At 40.4% G+C, this 23,221-nt stretch overlaps 1 protein-coding gene and 1 non-coding gene across 6 annotated transcripts in view; one reads left to right on the top strand and one right to left on the bottom strand.

Moving 5' to 3' along the window:
- Positions 1–21,500, bottom strand: part of LOC105385915 (tensin-2) — an 89,245-nt gene extending 67,745 nt beyond the window's left edge. For 3 of the 5 annotated variants that reach the window (XM_048627411.1, XM_048627421.1, XM_048627427.1), the window contains exons 1-3: positions 21,417–21,500; positions 4,159–4,264; positions 2,887–2,924 (exon numbers count right to left, since the gene is read on the bottom strand). In XM_048627411.1, coding sequence (XP_048483368.1) covers positions 2,887–2,924; positions 4,159–4,264; positions 21,417–21,485 — 213 coding nt within the window. In that variant the 5' untranslated portion in view covers positions 21,486–21,500. Of the gene's footprint in view, positions 1–2,886; positions 2,925–4,158; positions 4,265–18,178; positions 18,510–20,323; positions 20,472–21,416 lie in introns of those variants that run through there. The other 2 variants (XM_048627434.1, XM_048627431.1) reach the window with 2 other exon arrangements.
- Positions 8,760–8,831, top strand: Trnam-cau. The gene has a single exon. It is a non-coding gene; the product is annotated as a tRNA-Met (tRNA).
- Positions 21,501–23,221: the final 1,721 nt, after the last annotated feature.

The following is a 23,221-nucleotide window of genomic DNA, read 5'->3' as shown; positions in this document are numbered from 1 at the left end:
TACTCGAGCGTCGTGTCGTGCAAAAAAGCTCAAAACAAGTCTGAAACATTTTAATTCTCTCCTTCCAATTATTCAGTCCGAAAGTCTTATTGAAATTGTTTTTAACAACGTCTTCACTCAGTTGTTCATTAAAATGTATCGCACACAGAATGATTTCGGTTCCGGTGGCGACGGACGGGGGCGAGAGGCCTGTGCTCCACAGTGCACACTGCATGTGGACCAGCCAGACCACTCCGAAGTACAAATAAATAATACTAAACTAAATGTCGATAAATTCCGGGCGCTGATTGCGCGAGATAAAGCCCCGGACGCGGCGTTATTGACACATTCAGCACACGCAATTTATTGTGGCTAATGTGAACACATTGCCGGCACTTGTTCCGAGTCGAACCCATTCAAAAGTTTTGTCCAGTAAATTGGTTCTTATTTAAACTTAAGTAAATTGCGGGGGAACAAATTAGTAGCCCCAAGTTCTCCAACCCTTACCCAGCAATCGCATTAAACGCGGCTGCAAAAGTAGAAACTCTACGAAATCTCCATTTCTAAAGCCGAAATGGTAAGCAAAGATGGCAAAACTACTTATATCTATAGCAGCAGTGAGAGACATGAGAAATAAAATTAGCGAAAAATATTCGCGCATGAAAAAACCTTCAAAAAGTTTAATTTGCTACTGCGTATAAAATGCGGCTGGCGGGCGCGAGTGCGTGCGTGACTGATTGATGCCCGTGTCACAGATGCGTGATAACGCGTTTTGTCATCTTGACGCTGGATTTTAAATTGACCAATGTGGGAAAGATATACGGCACTGCCGTACAAGATGATGGTAAATCGTAAATGACTTACAAGGAAGTCGCGCATCTGGTTACCACGTTACCATTTTCGAAGATCTCTTTTCGTTCACATTATTTTCGAACCGTACCAAGAGCAGTAAATCACAAAGTGAAACAGTTATCGTTAAAAAACTTTTATTTTATGTCTTCAGCATGCGGGTAAGTTAAATAAGTATTGCTTACGCGAAATAAAACCTGCAAGCGAATTTTAATTGAAACGTTTAAAATAATTTCTGCATAACATGATGTGAATAACGGGCGCGTTCATTAGTGATGCAAATTCACGAATGTTCGGGCGAGGCGCGGGCGCAGCGCCCCGGCCGCGGCCCGCCGCCCCGGGCGCCGCGTGGAGCAAGGACGTGACGAGCCGCGGGGCTCCTCGTGACCACCCGCCCCGCCACCCGCGCCACCAGCCCTGCATACTATTTGTTCTAATAAATTATTAATTTCTCATGAATTAATGCTTAAGGCATTATCTATAATAATGGATGCTCGAGCCCCGTCACAGTATAAAATATGGATCCCATGAAAGCTCCAAGAGCATTCCCACGGGTCAAACACTCACGGGACACACCTAAGACCTGCTTAAAGTTGTATCTGTGCCGAAGCGACAGTAACAGTTAGAAACGATTTCAGCCATTACTGTAATTACATATTTATTAGGAAGAGGTATAAAAGTTAATAGAACGGAAATCCAGCTACCAAGTGGTCTGATGGGGTAATTACAAGCAGGCAGCAAGCGGCAGCCGTAGCTCCAGCGGCCAGTATGCAAAACTGAGCCATCATAAAGTGACAATCGGTAATTACGAATCTCCGTCCTGCGCAGTAACTGGGCCTCTGTGTCCCGGCCGGGGTAGCCGCGGGGGAGATATTAGCTGATCCGCGAGATACCTGCAGCTATTTGTTATAAACACACAGGAAACTTTACTGCCACGATCCATATCGCTGCGATCTAAATCTGTTCCTACATCCCTCAGGATTACAGGTTCAGGGGAAAGCGAAGATTTGATCTAATGAAACCTATTAAATATTCCCATAACTAGGAGTCCTGAAAAAAACTATGAAAATAAATCCTACTGCATTGGTATTAATTGAATTTTAAAAAAACTGATCGTTGTGACGCCCACCTTGGATGTGCTTTTTATGGGTCGGGTCGCCGGCGCCGGTAATATAGAGCTAAGTTAACGGATTAAACAGATAGGCCAATAAAAGTAGATGATGTGTAATAAATCTATGCATAATACAGTTTGTTCAGAGTGTATTTCGGCACGAGTCAGCCAAGTTAGGACACACAATGGGAGCGCGTGACCGACGTCTCTAGCCGCGATCACTATCTCACTGTTTGACTAAACAAACTAAACATTCAGCAAGCAAACTGTTTTGTTACATGTATGAATAATTTTATTAAATTGTACTTCTGTAAGATAAGCAGAGCTGAAGATAAAGGTACCTATTTACTAGGAGTAAAGTACCTACTAGTACTTAATATTGATCAATAATGAGGTAAGTTACCTCCTCCATACGCAGCATGGGGCCTATGACTCGCACGACAAGATCTTATATGTGTATAATCGTTTTAATTTGCACTTTTGCAACTTAGTATACAAAGACTTTGCACTGCACATTACACATTTGATACTTATTTGATAAAGACGAGCATTTCTATAAAACCGAGTAAACTAGTACCCAATGCATTGAAATACCACACCTAGCGCCACCTAGCGCTGATTGTTTGAAGTAGCTAATAGAATCCGCCCTCGACTTGAACGCGCAGAAGAGCGCGCAAGTCGCTGGGTTGCGTATGCGCAGATCTATGCTCACATTTAGAGGGCGCCATGTGGCGATTGACATTCAAACTATTTTCTACCCGCACCGCGATACTGTAGCTCAGGCTTTCAGGTATAGGTGGATATAAACTAAGCGATGATTATAATAATAAACTATTACCAGCGACACCAGCGTGATGCGAAACGGCGCAAACTTTAAATGATCAGACTGGTGTCTAGTTGTGGGAGCAAAACAATTTAAATTAGCATGCAAAATTTTACAGACTCACCTTCTTTTCACATGCCGTGTGACAGACGTATTTGCATACTGAAACAAAAGAATTATGATGTATTAAACACAAGTCCCTTTAGAAAACCGTTAACCATGCCTAACATTTGACACAGGTAACTCTATACGTAGATGTAGAGATAAGTAGATCATAGTTAAGTACATTTTCACGCAGTTTACCAGTTTCGCAAAAACCATAGTATGCTGAGCGATTTAAATCGGTGTACCAGCAACACCATAATACTTTATTACATCACGCCGCCGCCGCCGCCGGTAGGACACACTTATTAAGACGTTAACACTAACTTTTAAGATTGACCGAGGAGTTAAGTAAAATTATACAGTGATGGATATAATATTCCTTGATACTATTGACTGGTTTGATACCCTTTGACACTCTGCTGGTCATAAGTAATATATTATGGTCATAAATTTGACATAAATTTTATATGAAAAGTGTAATTCTATCTATCGTTAGCTATTCGATTCCCGTGCGATGCAAGAATGCGGCGGGCGGGGGTCGACGCTCGCGCGGGCAAACCGCGGCATTTCATATGTATGTAGGAGATGGCGGTACGTGGCTGTAAACATATTTTAAAACCTATTCAATTTCGGACGTGACGTTTGAATCAAACATCGCAAAGTCCCTGGCCTCTGCAATGTCCTTTCAAGTCGATATGGGGGGTCGGGGAGGTCCCATGGTGAACCTTGTCAAGACCTTGCCTTATGCTACTTAAATATTTCCTTTAAATAAGAGACATTTACGTACATTCGCATTTACTTTTATGGTGCTCAATTTCTCTATGTCTATAACTATATCCATGGGTCACTCTGCCACAACCCTTTTTTCTCAGACTGTACGGTCGGATGTGGTTTATATTCCAACAATCAATCGCGTGTTTATGAAGCGGAAGTAGGTATTGGGGAGACACAAAAAGTCCACAAAGAGTACCTAAGGTAGATAGATGCCAATTTAAAAACTACACTCCGACCAATTAAAAAGTTCCAGTGACATAATAATAGGTAAGTATAGATCGTCAATAGCAGATGGAACTTTTTCATTGCTCGTGAGTGTATAAGGTATCTAGTTATACAAGATACTTGCACCAATACAAGCAGTAGGTAAGTATGGAGGCTGCAGACAGTAACCATACTACCTTTATAATTTGTGTAAGTATATAAATAAGGTCCTCGATGATAGCGTGGATATCCGACCGTAGAGTCTCAGAAAAAAGTGTTCCGAGTTTGGGGTGAAGAGTTTGTTGCAACATACCTCTGCAGCAGGAGCCCTGGCTGACGGGCTGGTGGCACCAGTGGCACGGGCGGGCCTTGCGGAACGACTTGCTGCGCCACGCGTGCGCCTGCCCCACGCCCTCCTTCTGTGGACAACATGATGACATGTTAGTGGTGTTAGCTACATTACGGCATTTGAAGTGATGTTTTGTTAAGCTTATGAAAGCTGTACTCTGATTCTGACCAGCGAAACTATACCTACTGCTGCTGCATAAGGGTGTTGTAACCTTCTCGAGGTGGTCTACAATACCGTCCTAGTCCTCAAACAGGCACTAATTAAACAGTAACGTCTGTAAGGTTTCTGAAAAAGCCTCTTGTTATTGTGAACCTTAAGTGTTTATTATTTTAGAATATGAAAGTCTCAGAAAGAAAGAACTAAGCTGCCATAGTGCCATTGAGCTGCCATGGCTCAAGTCGGGTCAAGATCTGCAAATAACCCCGGGCGACTCGCGAGCTTCTTTAGAAAGCTCCAGTGAGCATGTCACCGGCGCCGCCGCCGCCTGCTTGCCCGGGGCTGCCCGGGCGCTGGCTCCGGACTGGGCACACACGGGATTTATAACAGGAGAGCAACTCTTCCTTCACGAAATACGATGTTTTGGACCGCTGCTACGTGACTCTATCTCGTTGCATTATAGACATATACTGATGGCGCCACAGCGGTCCGAAACTTAGTATTTCATAAAGCAAGAGTAGCCCACCAGGCACGATCAACGGATCTTTACATACACATGACTCTATTGGAAAAAAAACTACTTTGATACTAAAGCTCAGTGCATAAAACAATTCAGTGTTGATGTTGAATGGCGCCCTCCCACCGCCTCGCGCTTTGTCCCATTGTTACGTAAGGCACGATTATTGTAAACTTCTTATTTTGTTTCGTAAATCACACAAGCTAAACATCGGTACAGAACCAATTAATTAACATTCATAGCAAAATCCCTAGTAGGTATCCAAGTTTGTTGTCGGGTTAAAGCTGTCGAGAATTTAATTAAATTTTATACCTACCTATCTAACTGTCGTTGAGTTAATTTGCGACGTCGCGTCGATGGAGATCGTAAAATCTGAGAATATACCCGTTAGCATTTGTGGATACCTAAGTTGGCTGACATTTTGTCGCCACTAATAATAATTCCGATACTGCTATGGCATTTAAGCCGATTATACAAAATACGCAGATTTATGACGGCATTGTGTGGAGCTGGGAGGAGGACAGGGACAGATATGTTAAATGGGTCACAGGAGTGAAGGCTTCGCAGACTGCGTCTCTAACAGATTTTCTCTGTTTAGCGATGCCGATGCAGCTGTGAGCGCCCGCCCCGCGGCCGCGGTGACAGCACAATGCGTGCTAAATAATTACACACTCCCCGCACACGCACCATTCACTCACCGCTAGACACGATACGCATCGCTCCAACGCCATTTACATTCAATAAAACCATTTTGTACACCATGATCACTATCTGCTTAAAGCCCTGACATATTTTGCAGGCGTTTGCAAATTGTAACTGACGGCTGTAAATTAGATCTCGTTAGGATTATTTCCAGTTGAAATAGAGGAAGTAGCTATTCTGTAGCATTGGTTGTTTTTCGATTACAGAAATTGCTTAGCACGAACCAGATGTAAATTGCTTTTAAGTACTACTTCAGTGGTGTAGTAGCTAGCAAATTAGAGCTTAGAGATGTGTGGAGTGTGCGGCTACCGTGTGACGTCACGCGTGGCTGCCGGCCCAGCCGGGGGCTCTGGTCCAGGCGCCGACCGGTGGCGCCACATTTGCGCGCCACATGACCGATATGCTCCTAAATAAATCACGTCTGTTTTATCTATAATGTGCTGCTCTCCGAACAAAGACACGACACAGACACCTCGCTACTGGCCGCTGATAATTTGGCTTCATTCAAAGACGCTTTTATCGACACTGCATAATCAGCCTACCTACTTTATGATACGTACATAAGTATACTTAAGTATACATAAAGATTTTATTGAAAAAACTATTTTAATGAATCTTTTCATGACAAGATGTGATTTATGATACAAGTAATCAGCTTCCGTAGAGTCGCGTGTCAGCTGATGCTGCCGGCATGTGGGGTAGCACCTGCAGGCACGCTGGGTCCGCCCGCGCCCGCGCCCTCGCCCGTGCCAAAACTAACAAAAAAACCTTTATACTATTGCACCGTCCTACCTGAGATGCTGCACGAAATGCTTTGTAGAGCAGCTCATGTTCCTTGTATCTCTTCTGTCTGATGTATTATTAGTTAAGTAAATTCACTTCCTACACTACAATTTTGCACAGCTGGCCCTGCTGCGTCCGTTGCGTCTTATTCATTCAATCACAGCAACACATGTCGCTGTCTAGAGACCTATATCTCTACATTAGGTATATGGGGTAAGTTGGTACTTTATTCAATACAAATACGACTGTGTGTTTGCCAGATGTCACAATTAAAACAACATACGGCTTATTTCACGATTTAAACACAGATTGCACGCCAACCTATTGTAACTAAATGCTATTGAATCAATCAATATAAACTTAACTTGATAGCCGGATTTCCCCTTGAACACTGGTATCAAATTTATATCTGACCGAAATAAAGATTGGCTTTCGAAAATAATGGCGCATTCAATGCCATCAATTAGCTGCACTCTTTCTCGCGTCAATATACAATGAATGTCTCTTGAATGCCGCTAGTAAAACTGAAGTATCGTAATTCAGATACACAAAGGGCGACACATCACACAACTCGACCCTAATTCTCGGAAATGCATTCATTGCGGAGTAATTCGCTAAATCCCTGCGGCAAGGGGCTGGCCGCGGTGTAGCCTCGCCCTTATGACGCCAGGATGCCGATACCACTGCGTTACGCGGTTACTAAACGCTTGGCGTTACGTAAAGGTAAAGAGGGTGGACGAAGACGACACCTTCATATGTTTCCATAACAAAAGAGCTTCTCCGCTAATAAAAACATACCTTATAATCTCCCGATACTTTAAACACAGAAAGGATAGCTGTTGTATTAAGATTCCAAGGCAAACAATGTTTTTTGTGAATGTTAAGCGAGTGAGTTATAGTTATTTCTTTGGAAGCTAAGTATAAAAAATAGAATCCCCGATTCCCAAGGGAAAGGTAAGCCGGATATCGTTGTAATGACAACGAAAGTGTGGGGTCTTCCTGATGAAGGAGTCACAGACTATTGCTTCTTTGGCTTTCATAGGAGATGAAGTCTATCTAGAATAATCTAGATGCTATTTGGTACGCTATACTTTATGTACTTAGTTCCTACTTTATTACATGTGGCTACTCCGTGCCTACCACAATTACGCATGATCTCTTGAACTCATGATTCTTATCCCTAGTTATTCCCAATTAAACTATCTTTTCAAATACAAACCGGCCTTTCCTTTAAAGGTTTCTGTTTACATTGGAACAAAGCTTTAGTTAAATTTGACGCTTCGTTGAAATTCCGTCTGTGTCTGGGACTAGGCGGAACTTTCGAATTCATAGTAAACAAGGCAGGCCAGGTGTGAGGCGGCGCGGCCTAAAGGCAGGGACGTGACATCCTCCTAATGTCGGCAACCACGAAGCAGAACTCATATCATTTAGGAAGTTCACCGAAAACGGTAGGACCGTAACGAAATTTAAAAGCAGACCAGCAGAGCTTTAAAAGTTCCTTCTAGTTTCTATAGTACCTACTTAACTAATATATTAGTGTGGTGCGTGTCCTTATCCATTCCCTGTCATGTTATCACATATTATATGCATCAAGTATTATTGGTGCAACATAGTTTCACATGATCGATGTTGAGGAATCGATAGCGGCGTAACAAGAATATCTGATGCGCTCACGTCTCACGTGGTCCCGTGTAACCTGCAACTTGTTAGTTCTGATGCGTCGGGGACATCGCCGACACAATCATTATCTAGATCCACAGTCCTGACGTGGGTTATCAATAAGTATTGTGTAGGCATTATGTAAACAAACATGAACGATTACTTCTTAACAAAGACCTCGAATGAATCAAATGTGCCGAAGGTTGATGACGTAGGTACCAATGAGAGCTTAAAAGCTTTTAAAAATAGCCAATATAAGCTTATTTATTTTTGCTTGTGAAATGCTAATGATTAATTTATTAATGTACCTACATATGAGAATCTGGTTAGCTTCTTTAAATTGCAAGCTAACCTTATCTTTACTATGGCAAATGTTTTACTATTGCGATAAGATAATAAGTAGCTGCGGTTGTGGCAAGGATGCCCATCAACATGCACAGTGCATCATACAACAGTACTCACTCCGGTCTAAGCCGTCGCAACTATCGAAGTTACATTGATGGCTCAAAACAATAGCGGCACCGTTATTCGGTCAGTCACATTAATTGCGGGGTTCAATTAAGGCTGCAGACCCCTCTGGAGCGGCTCAGTTTGTGAAACGGTCGGGTGCCCTTCGTGGTGCCGACTTGATTAGACATAAATTGGAAATAATTTAATGAGTTGCCATAATAACAGGAAATAAGCGTTAATGTACTAGCGTAAGAAAAATCGTTAATCTAATCTTAACTTTAGACACATGTCGTCACAGAGCAGAGTGGCGCAGTGGAAGCGTGCTGGGCCCATAACCCAGAGGTCCGTGGATCGAAACCACGCTCTGCTAGTTCAACTTTTTGGTTCTTCTTTTTCAATTAACTTTTCCGTTGGGGGTAAGTTTTATGAAGCTTTCTTTCCAAGTTGATTAATGAAGCAGTGCCGTGACTACTACCGTGAAACGAAGTTTAGTATTTACGAGCGCAGTGCAAACCCCAGTTTTAAAGTAATATGGCTGCGGTGAGTGATGATGATGGCCGATACGACCACTCCCTGCCGACTCCCTCGGAAACTTCACTTACGAGGATACATACCTCATTCGCTTCCCCTTACGGAATAAAAAAAACATAGGGTGAGGCTCTAACAAAATATTATGATGATTAACAATGACAACAGTTGTAAAAAGTTTCCTTAAAGAAAACAAGGCATTTCCTAAAACAGTTCTGCAGTTTATATCCAAATGAATGATATCATTCGCTGATAACTTTTGAACTGTCTATCGTTATTCAAAGTGCAGTACGTTTAGTTACGAATACGGCCGGCAGCAGTAATGTAATAATGACATAATCATTGAATGCGGGTGCAGATACATTATCATTATTGCTGGGTGGTGCCTCCACATCGCCGCCGCACGCACGGTACGTTTCCCCTCCGAACTGCACCAATGTTAACAAAATAAACGAAATATTATCAAATTACTGAACGTTTACCTGAATTACTTTGGAACAATGTAAGGATGACTTGAACATTTATTGGTTGCGTCGAGTAAGTATTATTTTTGTTAGTTATAAGTTTTATTAAAAACTCATAGTAACGAAGAAATAAAGTTATGCTTTTACATGTCGTTACGTTACGTATAAAGTAGTGAGTAGATACATATTTGTGTTACCTGCCGGTACTTGATGTGATGCGATATGTGGTGACATATAAGACATGTAGTTTATCATGCGCGATGGTATGTGACTTGCAAGGCAATTTACCTAGAGAGAGCACAAATACAGTCTACTGTGTAAGTAAAGCAACGAGCCAGCCATACATTCTGACTGGTTTCCCAAGCTGCTACAGCCTCCATAACAGTATCTACATGTGGAGATCTAGTTCCTTGTATCTTTAGCCTTTGCTCCTAAGACAGCCTTTGTTCTACTCGCGCTATCTAATTAACGCCTTTAATAACCCAATATTACAAGTTATGATCTGAGCTTTATTCATGAGTTGAGAAATGCTTATTAATGAATGATGTAAGGGCATTCCCAGTGGTGGTAGACCACCCGTACCGTGGTGAATCGAATTATTACCGTGCGATGCACCTTAACTTTGTATAATAAAATAATACTTAGTTGCAAGCTTGTAGTTGTAAATGACGGTGTTGTACAAAGTGCGCCGGAGTGGATGACGTCACGTGAAATATGCTGACCCCCGACCCCGGCCCCCGCCCCGGGCCCGCCCATTCACACCTATCACTCGCTTCAATGAATGCGACGAATTTAAAAAGCGAATTGTTAATTCAAAAAGATGTGTTACTTTTAAAAAGACGTATGTGAACGAAACCCTTTAGTGTGAGATGGGAAACATTAGGGTGCCCGCACACGATTGACTTTTTGTAGGGACAGATATTCGGGCTGATTTTTTATTTCTGATGATGATGATGATGATCTTAACATGCTATTTATGACCACTTTTTTGTAGGACTTGTGCGTTACACTATTGCAATCAATACAATTCTAGTTTAATACTTAACAGAAGCAATTTTCTGAATAAGTATAAGTACTGAGAGTACTTTGCTACCTTACTTATTTATTTTATATTAAGTATTCTAACAATAACAAGGCTGTAATATTTGCAGAGGTATTGCCAAGGTATTCTAAAGGCTTGTTTAAATAGCTCTACCTATGTAAACAGAACCCATTTTAATAAGACACATGAATGTTATCAGTTCGTCTAGGTTAGAACCTACTTACCTAGGTAGATACTAAGAGTCGGGATGGTAATGTGGTGTAAGTCACGACTCGACACTATAATAACAACATTAACAAACATAACATAAATTATTCTACAATGTATTGTCACCATTACCATGCCATAGACATCGAATTAAATTTAATAAAGAAAAACTATTTATCTTCGTTGTGTTCAGTTATCAGGCCGAGCATTTATCAAATTAAATCTTAACCATACGGGTTAAGAAAAGTTAACACTGACGAAATTGTTAACGGTGCTCCCCAATCAAGTATCAAGTATGCACAATCGTAATATGAGATTCGTTGACTAGGCACAATTTAATCAGAAACAGGCAGAAATGTGTTCAGAAATTACATGATGTACGGTGGTCTGCGCCTAAAAGTATACAGGCGGAGTTTTTAAAATAGCGATCCCTGATGATGAAGGGACCAGCTACATCTGTTATAAATCCGGGGACGGGTTGTGTGTGATGTGTGTAGCAGTGGTGTTTATGTGGATGTCCTTGAGCAGCATGTGAGCTTGAGATCGCTATTTTAAAAACTCCGCCTGTATACTTTTAGGCGCAGGCCACCGTACATCTAATAACATGAAATTTTGTAAGTGAACTTTCTGAAGACTTGAATGAAAATATTCGAAAGATCGATAGGTAATGCTACATTAGAGTCGTATCTTACTGTAGTAGGCACCTACTTGTAATATCACACCACATGTAAATTAAGTATTATTTATGTCGATGGAGTAATTGGTAAGCAGTGGTTCCCTTGTCTTTGTTTATTGAGTGTTGAAACTTGGTGACGTCACGCCACGTCGGAGTGTAGAGTGGGCTTTACGTAACCTAAGGCTACTTCAAATTTACATTTCATTTCATACGACATATTGTTTTACGTCGCATAAATTCCACTCTTCGTAACTATCCAGACATTTGAGTTTCATTTGTTTTGTGTTCTGCTCACCTAACATAGACAAAGAAATCAGGCCAAGGTGCAATGGTAGCGTTTATATTTGGAATATTGCCTTTTAAACACACTTTATTGTCTCTACAATTTTAAATTACGGTAGTTACTTACTTCTAAAATGGGGTTTATTTGTTGTTCACGCTTTTCTATTACTAGGTAGGTACACCTTCCTCTTTTGCTACTAAGTACAACAAACCTACATATTTCATCTACTTACTTCATAATCCACCAAATTTACTGCCCTTTTTCAAAATTTCAAGATATTTAAAAATATTATAATGTGAAGCCCTATCAACATTCTTAAACGTGTAAGTTATGTGTAGGTAAGTGTTAGCATGTTCCGAATGTGACTGGCATGTTGACGTTGAGGGAAGCTCTTGCTCTCGACATGACAAGCTCAGTGACAAGTTAATTGCTGGAGCGTCACCGCCGCGTGATGCAGGAGACTGATGAGGGATGAGTCGGAGAGGACTTGTGCCGAGTATATTCATAGTTATATTACATATATATACCACAGAGTATGTAGTAGTTAGTAGTGGATATTACCAAATTTTAGTACTTAGATCTCAAGTAGGCTAGAAGAACTTTAGCACCTTTCTTTAGCTGTCTATTACGTGCTGTAATTAATGAATTGTCTAATTATCTTTAAATTGAAAAAACAAAATAGTTATTGTTACTAGGTATATAGGTACCTAGACTAGTCATTTTAAATTACAACTGACTGCACTTCGGTACTTAAATGTACGAAGTACGCAGGTGTCAGCATATTAAAATTAAAATAAATGGCGTAGCTTTAGTGTGGCGGTAGGCGCATCTAAAGCATTCTGAATTACTTAGGTAGGTACACTTTACGTTTAAAAAAGGGTCAGTGGTTGAATTTTTTAATTGTTAATATGAAAAAAATCCCAAATCCGTTAAAATTACGTTAAAGCACGAACAGCCCAACACTCTCAGGTATTACGGATAAGAGGATTAAAAAAACTGAGCAAGACAGATTATTATAGGGATCGGTATGTTAATTGTTTAGATACGTGAAGTATAGAAATGAAGAAACCTGACACAATACGTATTTCATAGGAGGTTTACTTTAAAGGTATTTAACAGTAGCCATCAATTAAGGACGCTCTAACGTCTACTCCTCCGTTTTTTATACAAAAAGGATCATTCTAACTATAAGAGGTCATTATTTCGAGTCTAAACAACACAGGGAATTCATATTTCACCGAATTATCGGTGAGATTCACACGAAGCTATCGATAGATACATATCTAATAGAAGGAGGCCACCCACGCGGCTATTAGACGGAGCCACAACATTAGGACCCCAACCTCCGAAGTAAACCAAGTAGCAATTGGACTCATTCTACCGTGAAACTTCGAATGTTATTTAATTAGACCCTGACTAATGTAGCGAGCTCATGTTTATTCCCCGAGAACAGGCTGTGGCGGATAATAATGGTAATTTGTCACCGTTTGATAAGACTTATCGGACGACAAAGGAAGAAGAATGCTCAATTTCACCTCGATAAATTAAAGTGGATTTATCGACGCTTCGCGAAGAAACGGCTTCGCAAAGAAATTAACTTGGTTTTCCTATAGACAACGGAAAATAAGAGATAACTGAAATATTGAATTTGAAATGAATATGTGTATGGATAAACAACTTTTATTGATATCTAGCCCTGCTTTTGTTACAATTAGACAAATTGCATTTTAAAAATAGAAGGGTTCGGGTTGCGAGTAGGTACGCTTGCATCGTAAATAAAGGTGCACCCTGCCCCGGCGGCGCCCGCGCAGGGGACTCCAGCGCTCGCGCCAGCCACAACCAGGTGGTCGGGTATTTTTACTCCGCTGTTTATGTACAAATGAACTTTATTTTATTGCCCTTCCATTCATACGCGGTTGATTCATGACTACGAACTGTTCAAAGTATAATTAAATTTCTTATTGTGGAGTTTATGTTACCGATATATGGAGTTGATTGTTGAGGCAATAGCACCCAGAGACTAAATATAAGCAATAGCTTTATAACTGCGGAGACACGCTTTGGCAGCTGTGTTGTGTTTTTCGAAGCGGAATATTTTTTGCCCAGCCAGATGTTTTTGCACAGACTGTTAAAAATTTCAGCAGGGAAATTGTATCCGAGTAACGTTAGACGTCGTCGCTCGAATTTAATTAAAAGTTGACGGCCTCTAAATTGGCATCCGTACGATATGAGACTGCTCGTATCCCACCGGCCGGAGAGCATGGTACCTACCGTGGGGCCATGCTATTAGCTATAGATAGATAATTGCTTTTGATTGCACATTACAACATGCAGTTTGTAGTCATTATGATGATGCGAAGTTGCGCTTTGTGCCTGCGTTCATTATGTATGAACGTAGTAATGCGCGGCGCTCCCTCTTTGTTCATTAGTGGCTTCATTCAACCTACCTGTTGCGGGCGCGTGGAGGGACTCCTGCTAGCTTCCGGTGTAGCCATTGCCACTTTTGGCGGTGTTTGCGCAACATCCGCTGTCCGTGATCATCATTGTAATTGCGTATTTAAGGCATCCGTATTGGGGGGACATCGGTTAAATTGACATTCAGAGAAAGCGATTGCTGTTTGTCAACTTTACCAAGCATTTCGTACATATATAGTAATTATTTCAATGTAAGTATTGAATTCTCCTGGGAATACATAAAAGCTACTCGGGCCTTTTGAGAGGATTCCGCGTACATCACTGTGGGACCATACCAACCACATCTGTGATCTGTGAGTCACAGAACATGGAGTGTTCCAGTGCAGAGTGCGGCGAGGCGGGCGCTCGACCGCTCAAGTGCAATCGAGGCGAGTGCCGGCCGCGGGAGCCGCGTCCCTCGTCGGCCAAATGAAATAATTCGATCCCAGCCGAGGGTCCACCGCTCCGCCCGACCAGGAATGCGCCGTAAATCATCGCATTTATACAAACCGCGCCGCCATCACGCCATCGTAAGGAAAGATACAGTTCTCGAGCTACCGACCGATTCGATTGAAGTTCGCCTTTATTTTTTATGTAGCTAGCTCTGTTGTCATTGTCATTCTGAGAGGGTCAGGTTTATTTGCCCCACACTGTACCTTAGGTACAACTGTTCGCTATTTTGTGAGTAATAGGAACCAAAATTTATTAAAGTACCTACCATGAATATAGCACTAACCTCTGGTATTTGTAATAAAGTGCAGTATTATGTTGTGCTATGGGAATAAAAATACCATAACTTCTAAACACTTAATCGACGTCGCGTCTCAATCGAGCGGCATCTTCTCACGAGCCGCCACAATGCGCTTGCGCTTCGTAAAGATAAATTAGAACGACAATTGACGAGGCCCTGTTTATTATTCACGCTTTAACAGTTTAAAGTTTTAGGAACGCAACAACAGAAGTTGGGGTCCAGTGAAGCGAGTTGTCGATGGATAGAGTTACTCGAACTGTGGCCGCTGAAGCGCGACTCACTGTGATTTCTCACAATGGCACCGTCTATTGTAATCTGACGCAAAATAGAGACATTTCGTAATGCCACTGAAAAGCAAAGTAAATAAATGTTAGATGCATGCCTACCTAAGTCAGTACACCTACATTCTATACTCAAGTCTGCTAATTAAAGTATAAAGTACAGTCAACAAAAGAGCTAATCTCCAGTCAAGAGCTAATTTAAGCCTCATGCTCCAGTGCAAACAAGAAGTTTTCACAAAATATGTCGGATTAGTCAGACCCGGCCAAACGGTACATAAAATTAAAAATTATAATATACTTAATAGTTCACTGAGCACTATGCACTACAACTAACAAAATCAAAGATGCCGCGTCTTAAAGACATTCATTGTACTCCCCCACATTTGTTCTTAATTAACTCATAACCGAGATAAACACATGAATGGATGGACAGACACAATGACTGCGTTTTAGATAGAACCCCGGTAGATACTAGGTCGAGACAAACACCGCACATAACTCGGCTTCACTACATCTTTATGGTTAAAGCGTATCTAACCATATTAAACGTAGAATCTATGTCTGTGGCTGCGTAGTTAACCGTATTGTTCACGAGACTCGACTCCTATTTGCAGAGTGATACTTTGCAAACAACAGAAAATACCAAGTGTTTATTCAGAATATTGAGTAGGCAGCTCCTACTGAGTAAATGCCATGGTTCTAAGCCACGGACGTAAAACAACGAATTTACACTTGTCCAAAATTAATAATGCACATGCAGATCTTCACACCCGAATCATTAAATCGTAAGAGCCTTAAAAAAATACTTAGGAAAGAAATAGGAGTCAATATCATGTGTCACATAATCGAAAACAACCGATCTGTCAAAGATTTCTATGCGCATTATCAATTTTGGAGCACTGTACTTGTGACAGTCGGTACAAAGGTCACGTATGTTGCGGTATCTGTATAGAAAGTGGTAAGTGATAGATTTGTGCGTTCCTAATGTGACAACTTCAAGACTTGGTTTTGTGTGAGAGTCGAGTTTGTGTGACAATGAACTTGCACTGCCGCCGCGCCGGTTGCAGGCGCGTGGGCGCCGCCCGGGCCCGGCTTGCGCAACTATGAGGAAGTTACAAGTCACAGGCATACCTGAATAAAGCCGATGCCTATGTAGTTTTTGATAGACCTAGGGTCTGGTCTCGTCCTAATGTATACTTAAATAGTTAATTAAATTTACTTAACTAACTTTTTGTATTCATGGGAGAAAACTTATGTTTTTCTGCTATGCCGCTGTAGTAACATTTTATTTAATTTAAAAGATAAGAATAGACCGTACAAATAGAATAGAAGATGTCTGCTCTATGAAGTTATAGTTAATGGCTAATGGCCGACTCCATATCTCCATATGGCGAGTGTACCGTGGCCACTCCAAACTTGCCTCGACGTCCACATTAGCATTCCTCCGTTAACTCTACCACATGCCAAGGGCGTCACAGCTATAAAATTGTTACAACTATTTAGCCTAGCCGTGAATTTATTATGGTTTCTTTTATTATAACAATTGTTTTAAGTATTTATTGTGACTAGAGTTGCGGTTATAAGGTAGGGATGGTAAAATCCATCATGCTATTTCGCAGGTTTCCTATAACGTATTGAAGCTGGTTTTCTTATGTTACGCATGAGAAAAATCATTAGAAAAATATGATTATGTATAAAACTCTATTTCTCGTACCTACTTCCCCATAGGCTATCCGATTAATATGCTCGCTAAGAAGTGTACCTACCTCATAATAATTATTAAGTGCCTCGGCAGTACTTTATGGTTTTAATTATTAATGGACGCGTGCATCGCATAGTTTAACAAAGTCCATCGTTGTCCTTGATTAGTTGTGCATGCTAGTATCATGAGTAACTGTTAGATCATACTTAATGTTCTTATTTTGCTAACCATACCGGCCTGCCTACCTACCGCGGAAAAACAAAACGGTTTATAACATAACGCAACTCCGCTGTACGCATAAATTGCATCGTTAAAAGCTGTCGCGCGAATATTATATCGTAGCTTCACATATCCGTAAAGTCATCAAGCATCCATCATACTTAGTGCAGCAAGCTTTCGCCGTTCGAGCGAGGATAATTTACCGCATACACGTACTCGACTAGGCGAGCCGCCGGGTGTTGCGTCAGTCTCATTTCTTATAAGGGCTGTTCAGTTTCACTGGAGCGCGAAAAAACAACCTCAAAGTCAGACGGGTCTAGGGGGAGGGAGGTATCTTATAGCGAGGTAGGTGCGAATATGCGTCTTATTGCCGCCGGGAAGCAGGGACGGCTCCTCTGCACCAATTATCTTTTATTGTGCTCATTACTCGCGAACATTGCGTGGGAAATTGTTGATATCCTTTGGAAATGACAGCGGGACTGCACAAGGCTCCACTGTGTGGCGGAAGCTTGCACAACAGTGGAATTGGTTCAGTAGGTCGCACAAACATTGCGCTGCATTACACCAACAAGCGCCGAAATGCATAAATAGGTCACCGCCGAACCGAGGCGATATTGGATTAAGCGCAGTCCCGCCTGAAACTTACACACCTGAATGTTTCGTAACTTGCATGTGTAAACAGTTTCTATTAATTCCTGACTTGTGTTCACAGTTTAACTTCATAACTTGATCTCATGTGTAACATTAATTAATGAAGTACTTATTAATTTTCAGTGCTATCATATCAAGATACTTGTAACTAGCCTGAACCAGGTTAGATGCTTTAAAATTTGAAGCAAAATATAAAATTTTGAAGAATTAAAAAAAAATATCACTACTTAGCTTACTTATTGATAGGTCTAATCACTAGTTAATCATGTCAGAATATAGGTAAGTACCTACATATCTACTTAAATTATTTGCAATTTTTTCAGGTGAAAAAAAAACCATCTCGGAAGTGTTTTTCCATAATTGTCACAGTCCGCGTCCTCGTTGTTACTTGCTGCTATCTAATGGTGGCATATAAACATAAACAAAGTTCATAAAGTGTACAAATGACATGTAAATTACCTGCAGCAAGAGTTGCAGCGGCCCGCTCACATGGCACTCCGGACCCGGCGGCTCGTACCCCCACAGGCAGTTCCAAGGCATTTTCCCTCATATTTTCCACATCATTACGTTGTTATCAGCTTCATTATTGTTATCGTTATCAGACACAGCATCAACTTTTTTTTCAAAATTTTAATGTTCGTCGAAATTTTCCCGAAAATTTTCCGACGTCAGCCCGGTTTGATAAACGTAAAATGCGATGATATAGTTTTAGTATGCCGTGTGTGAAACAGTAGTTTGAATTCGGCGACGAGTGCCGGGGCCTGCGGTTGTGCCCGCACTGAGCTGCCGACTGATGCCACTGTCTGTGCAGCGAGCACACTGCCCGGCTACGCTCAGGTAGATGTGCTATCAGTGAATTATTCTGCTATTATTTTGGTTCCATTTAGGTACGGCTTTTACTGATATAGTTGAGTACTTAGCTGGATTAGGCGCTTTTAGATTTTTAGATTAGCTTTTAGATTAGCTCGTAGCATTTATTGGAAATTACACACGGTGTCTCGGGATCTCAACGCAACCTGACTTTACCTAATAACTTTAAATGCTGATGTTATTAGGTAGGTAGACCTATGTTATTAGATACTACTGACCTATAGATAGACACTTGTAAATAGATTATTAGAAGTATTTCCAAAAAAGCCTTAGCTACCTATGTGTATTTGAAGTGTGTATCTGAAGCTGAAACATAGCACATCCTACCGAATATCTCTGTAACAGTATGTCTCTGTGGCGCTCGCTTCAGTTTCAGAGGCCACGAGTGACCTTGGCTGCGGGGCAAAGCTGTTCACACAGACTGCCGCGAAATTACGTAAATGTACCGTATCCTGTAACCACCTAGCTACTGAAACGACGCGATGATATTTTACACTTGTTTGTATAAGTAACTAGATTGTAAGCCGGAATCTGATGTTACAAAAGTTTGGTTTAGCTTATTTTAAAAAAACTACGTTGTGGGATCCATTATTTTCTGTTTACAGACAACGTTAAGCAGCTTACACCTGGGAGTGGGAGACAATCTGTAGATAATTTTATTTATGCAATGTGTTTGTGTACTGATGTGTAAATAAGTAGGTAAGTTTTTGAATAAAATGTTCTGTTGGTAATACCAACAGATACTTAACTATTTCAGCACATATTTGTTAAAATATTTGTTATTTTTGGTTAAGTTAATAGTAATACTAGTACCTACCTATCATAAATGACGTAGGTAAATGTCTAGTAAGTAAGTAAGTAGGTACTTAGTTATAACCACTTGGTAAAACAAATAAACATACCTCCTACAGACAAACCTATGAATTTAATTAAACTATTGAAAAGGTTAAACCAGCATAAATTTCAAGCAAATAAAGGTAGAAAGTGCTTATGTTATTTATCTGTTAAGGGTATTGATTAATAATAAAATAGTAAGTAATGCCTCAATAACCCGCGGTGTGCATTAGCATAGCTGACGTGGTCCTCTATCTTTAATGGTATTCCCTCATTATATGACTTTCCAATTGGTAACAGTCGGTAGGAGGACACACATGCCGCTACTTATTAAAAATAATAATGAGTTCATTCACTGTTCGTATCATCTCGTAAACCGAAGTGTGGCGTGTGAACAAGGATTAAAGGCTTCTCTTGTGGTGTACCAACGTGCGCGTTTCGTAAAACATCAAAGTTAACAACACTATGTGTGAACCTTACTGTTTGGTGGGTAGGTAAGTACATAAGTAGGTAACTATTATATTTTCGTAGTCGTAACTGTAAAATTTATGACAAAAGAAAATTAGCATTTAAAATTATAGTGTAATTTCTAGTTGTTTCCCCAAGTACTACCTACCTACCAATACGTAAGTAAGTACTTACATATTGTCTACGTCAATTGTTTACCTAAGTATGTAGATATTTATTTAAGTTATGTTTTGTTACCTAAATGACCTTTACAGTTATCCCAAAATCGTTACTTTTCTACATTTCCAAGTTGAGTTAATCTATAATCTTACAATTAAAATAATACTTATTTATTACATTCTAACTATCCATTCGGCTAATTGTAAGTACACCAGAACTACATAAAGTAAGTACATAAAAAGTGTAAGTGAAGAGAACAAGAACAAAACAAACCTGTAAGAGTAGTTGCAGCGGCGCGCTGACCACGGGCGGGCGGGCGCGCGCCCAGGGGCAGCCCCACGGCATGGCTACCTACCACCACACTATGCACATCACCACTCAAACACTAAAGAACAAAAACTCATGCTCGTCGAAAACTCGGAACGGCAGCGAGCAACAGGAGGCCGCAACGCATGCGTGCGGGCCGGCGCGCGGTCGAGTCGGGACTACGCACTAGGAACACTGCCACTTGGACAGGCACAAAAGGGCCCGATCCCGGAGCTCCCGACCCACCCCCCGCCGGGGCAGGGAATGGGCAGAATAACGTACACGGGTTGAACTTGAAAAGGTGTTCCAGAAACAACTTGATGAATCGGAATGGCACCTTTGTGAATGACTGTTGTAAAATTAATAATTTGGCGTTGAAGTTTTTTGGATACTTTCTTTTATTTTTTGTACAACTTCTATCGCACAACGCGTAAGTAGTAGAAAGAAACATAGGTAGTAGGGATGCTTGTTAAAATAAAATAAAAAACTTATAGGTACTTAGCTATAAAAAATATTTGAGTACCTATCTAGTTAGGTAAGTACCTACAGTTAAAGAAAACTTATTGGTCTAACTCCCCCTGTTAGAGTAGACATGAGGTTACGAAAGAACCTTCTTGAGCTACGTATATCCTTACATCACGTCCGGCGCACCTGGACAGTCCAGTGACCAAAATAACATTAAACTACCATGAAAGACCCTATGGCGTCTCTTAACCTCTAGGATGAATAAAATAAATAAAATAATCTTTGAACTCTAGAAAAGAATCGTCTAGGATACCTACTACAGGAAGTTCTCTACATGTTGTTTTTGGTAAATGTAGGTAGATAGACATTCGTCATCGACCTCGTTGTAGACGCAACCTATTCACTAATTAACGGATGTTTAAATTAACCAAATTCGTGAAAAAGTAGCACTTACGTAATACATACAACAATGCATCAACGTTATAACTACTCCCTTTGAAGCCCGAATAAAACATTGGAATCGATCCAAAATTGATGCACAGTACTTTGGATTATTCAGAGTTCAGCAATATAAAGTATCAAATAGCGCACTTACCTGTTTGATTTGAAGGTACTTCGACTTTTTGGTAGCCTTCCTCCGGCGCCACCAAGCCAGGAAATCCATAGAGAATAGACTGCCCAATACGAACAGAGTCCCCACTGCGAGCCACCCGCCGATACTTTCAATTAGTGCCGATAAGAAGTCGACATTTATTGCACTTATCATCTCAGTCGCATCTACATTGTGCCTGTCCAAGTGCCCAGTTATCTCGAAGACTGTAAAGCTACTGGGCAAGTAGTTACAGTAACACTACAGTGCAGAGGTCTCTGGAGCCAAACAATGAATGATAGTCGTAAACTAGGTTCTGTAATCATGTTAATTGCAATTAACAGAGCAAAGTGAAATAATGCTCTAACTATGCGCGATGTTTGGATGTTTCATCTAGCTATGGGCAGGTTAGCTACCGCACACTAGGTGCCTACCTACATGTACTTACTAAACTTCTACAATGGTAGACACTATGGGGCAGTCGGGTTAGGATATAAATCTAGAAAAGAAACACTTCTCTTTTAGATATTAATGTATTTTCGAGTCTAGAATGTACAAAAAATACAACTTATAATAATGTACTCGTGTCTGAATTTTATAATTAAAATTAATTCAATATTAAATTTCAGGATTTCATTTACATACACAATGCATCAATTATATTTTTTCAGTAATTGACCGACGGAAGATGAACCTGAATAAGCTACTAGGAACAACAAAAGAGGTAAGTAAGCCGTAGAGAAACCGTTATATTTTATATCTTCTTTTTCTTTTATGTCTTTTTTACCAAAATAATAAATTCGTTTTTTAATATCAGGGCGGTTGTGTAAAAGGCTTCGACAAAACATTGGATGTTCGATATATAAATGTAAATTTAATTTGTATCATTTCTTAAAAATAAACATAACGACCTATATTAAATTTATTATTTAATCAACCATCACTTTATAACAACTTTGGTTGTGTATCCTAGTCGTAAAAATATACTGTATTAAACTATTTACAATATATAAACATACCTACATTTAACGTGTAGAAATGCACAGCAACACAAAAGGCCTTATTTCTAACATTTGAATGAAGAACATAATAACACAGACTGAACGGTCACCCGCAAAAAAGATAGTTGCCTAACGAGGACTAGTCTCATCATATGTTGTAGCAGGAGGCTGCTGCCAGCGTCTGGCGACCCGTAACTAATCACTGGAGATGTGCTAACATTTAACTCTCATTACTAGCTAGAATAAAGCATACTCGCAAAAATCCTTTCTGCGACTGACCAATACGATTTTTTTTATTAACTGAGAAAAACACAATTAGTTTTTACAACAATATTCATGCCCAACTCTACAAATTAATCTTAGAAATTAGAAAAATGTACATACTACTCGTAGACGACAGGCCAAGACAGAGATAATGATTTTATACAAAAAATAAAATTTCTAATGTACGGGAGCTATCTCGGAGTGTTAGCGACTGTCGTCCACCCGCTAGTTATGTTACCATTATTATATCACACATCGATTCCCTACGTTTATGCTTTATTGTAATCCACTGATCCTTTCGTTGTAACGTGCACAAAATAATGTTAATTTAGAGAATATTAATTAATGTAAATGGTGCGCAGGCGCCGAAACGCCGGCCTCCCATTGTGACACTTAAATAAACGTAATTATAATTATGTACTTTATATCATCATTAACTTTCGTATAATTTGTTCCGAATTGCATCAAATAAAACTAATTATGTTTTCCATTTGAAACAAAGATCCCCCGTACACATCCATGTTTCTTTCTTTATAGGTACATTAA

Source organism: Plutella xylostella, chromosome 4, assembly GCF_932276165.1.
Source record: "Plutella xylostella chromosome 4, ilPluXylo3.1, whole genome shotgun sequence".
NCBI classification, from domain to species: domain Eukaryota; kingdom Metazoa; phylum Arthropoda; class Insecta; order Lepidoptera; family Plutellidae; genus Plutella; species Plutella xylostella.
Note: the sequence above shows the minus strand (reverse complement) of the source record. Positions and strands in the feature narration are given on the sequence as shown.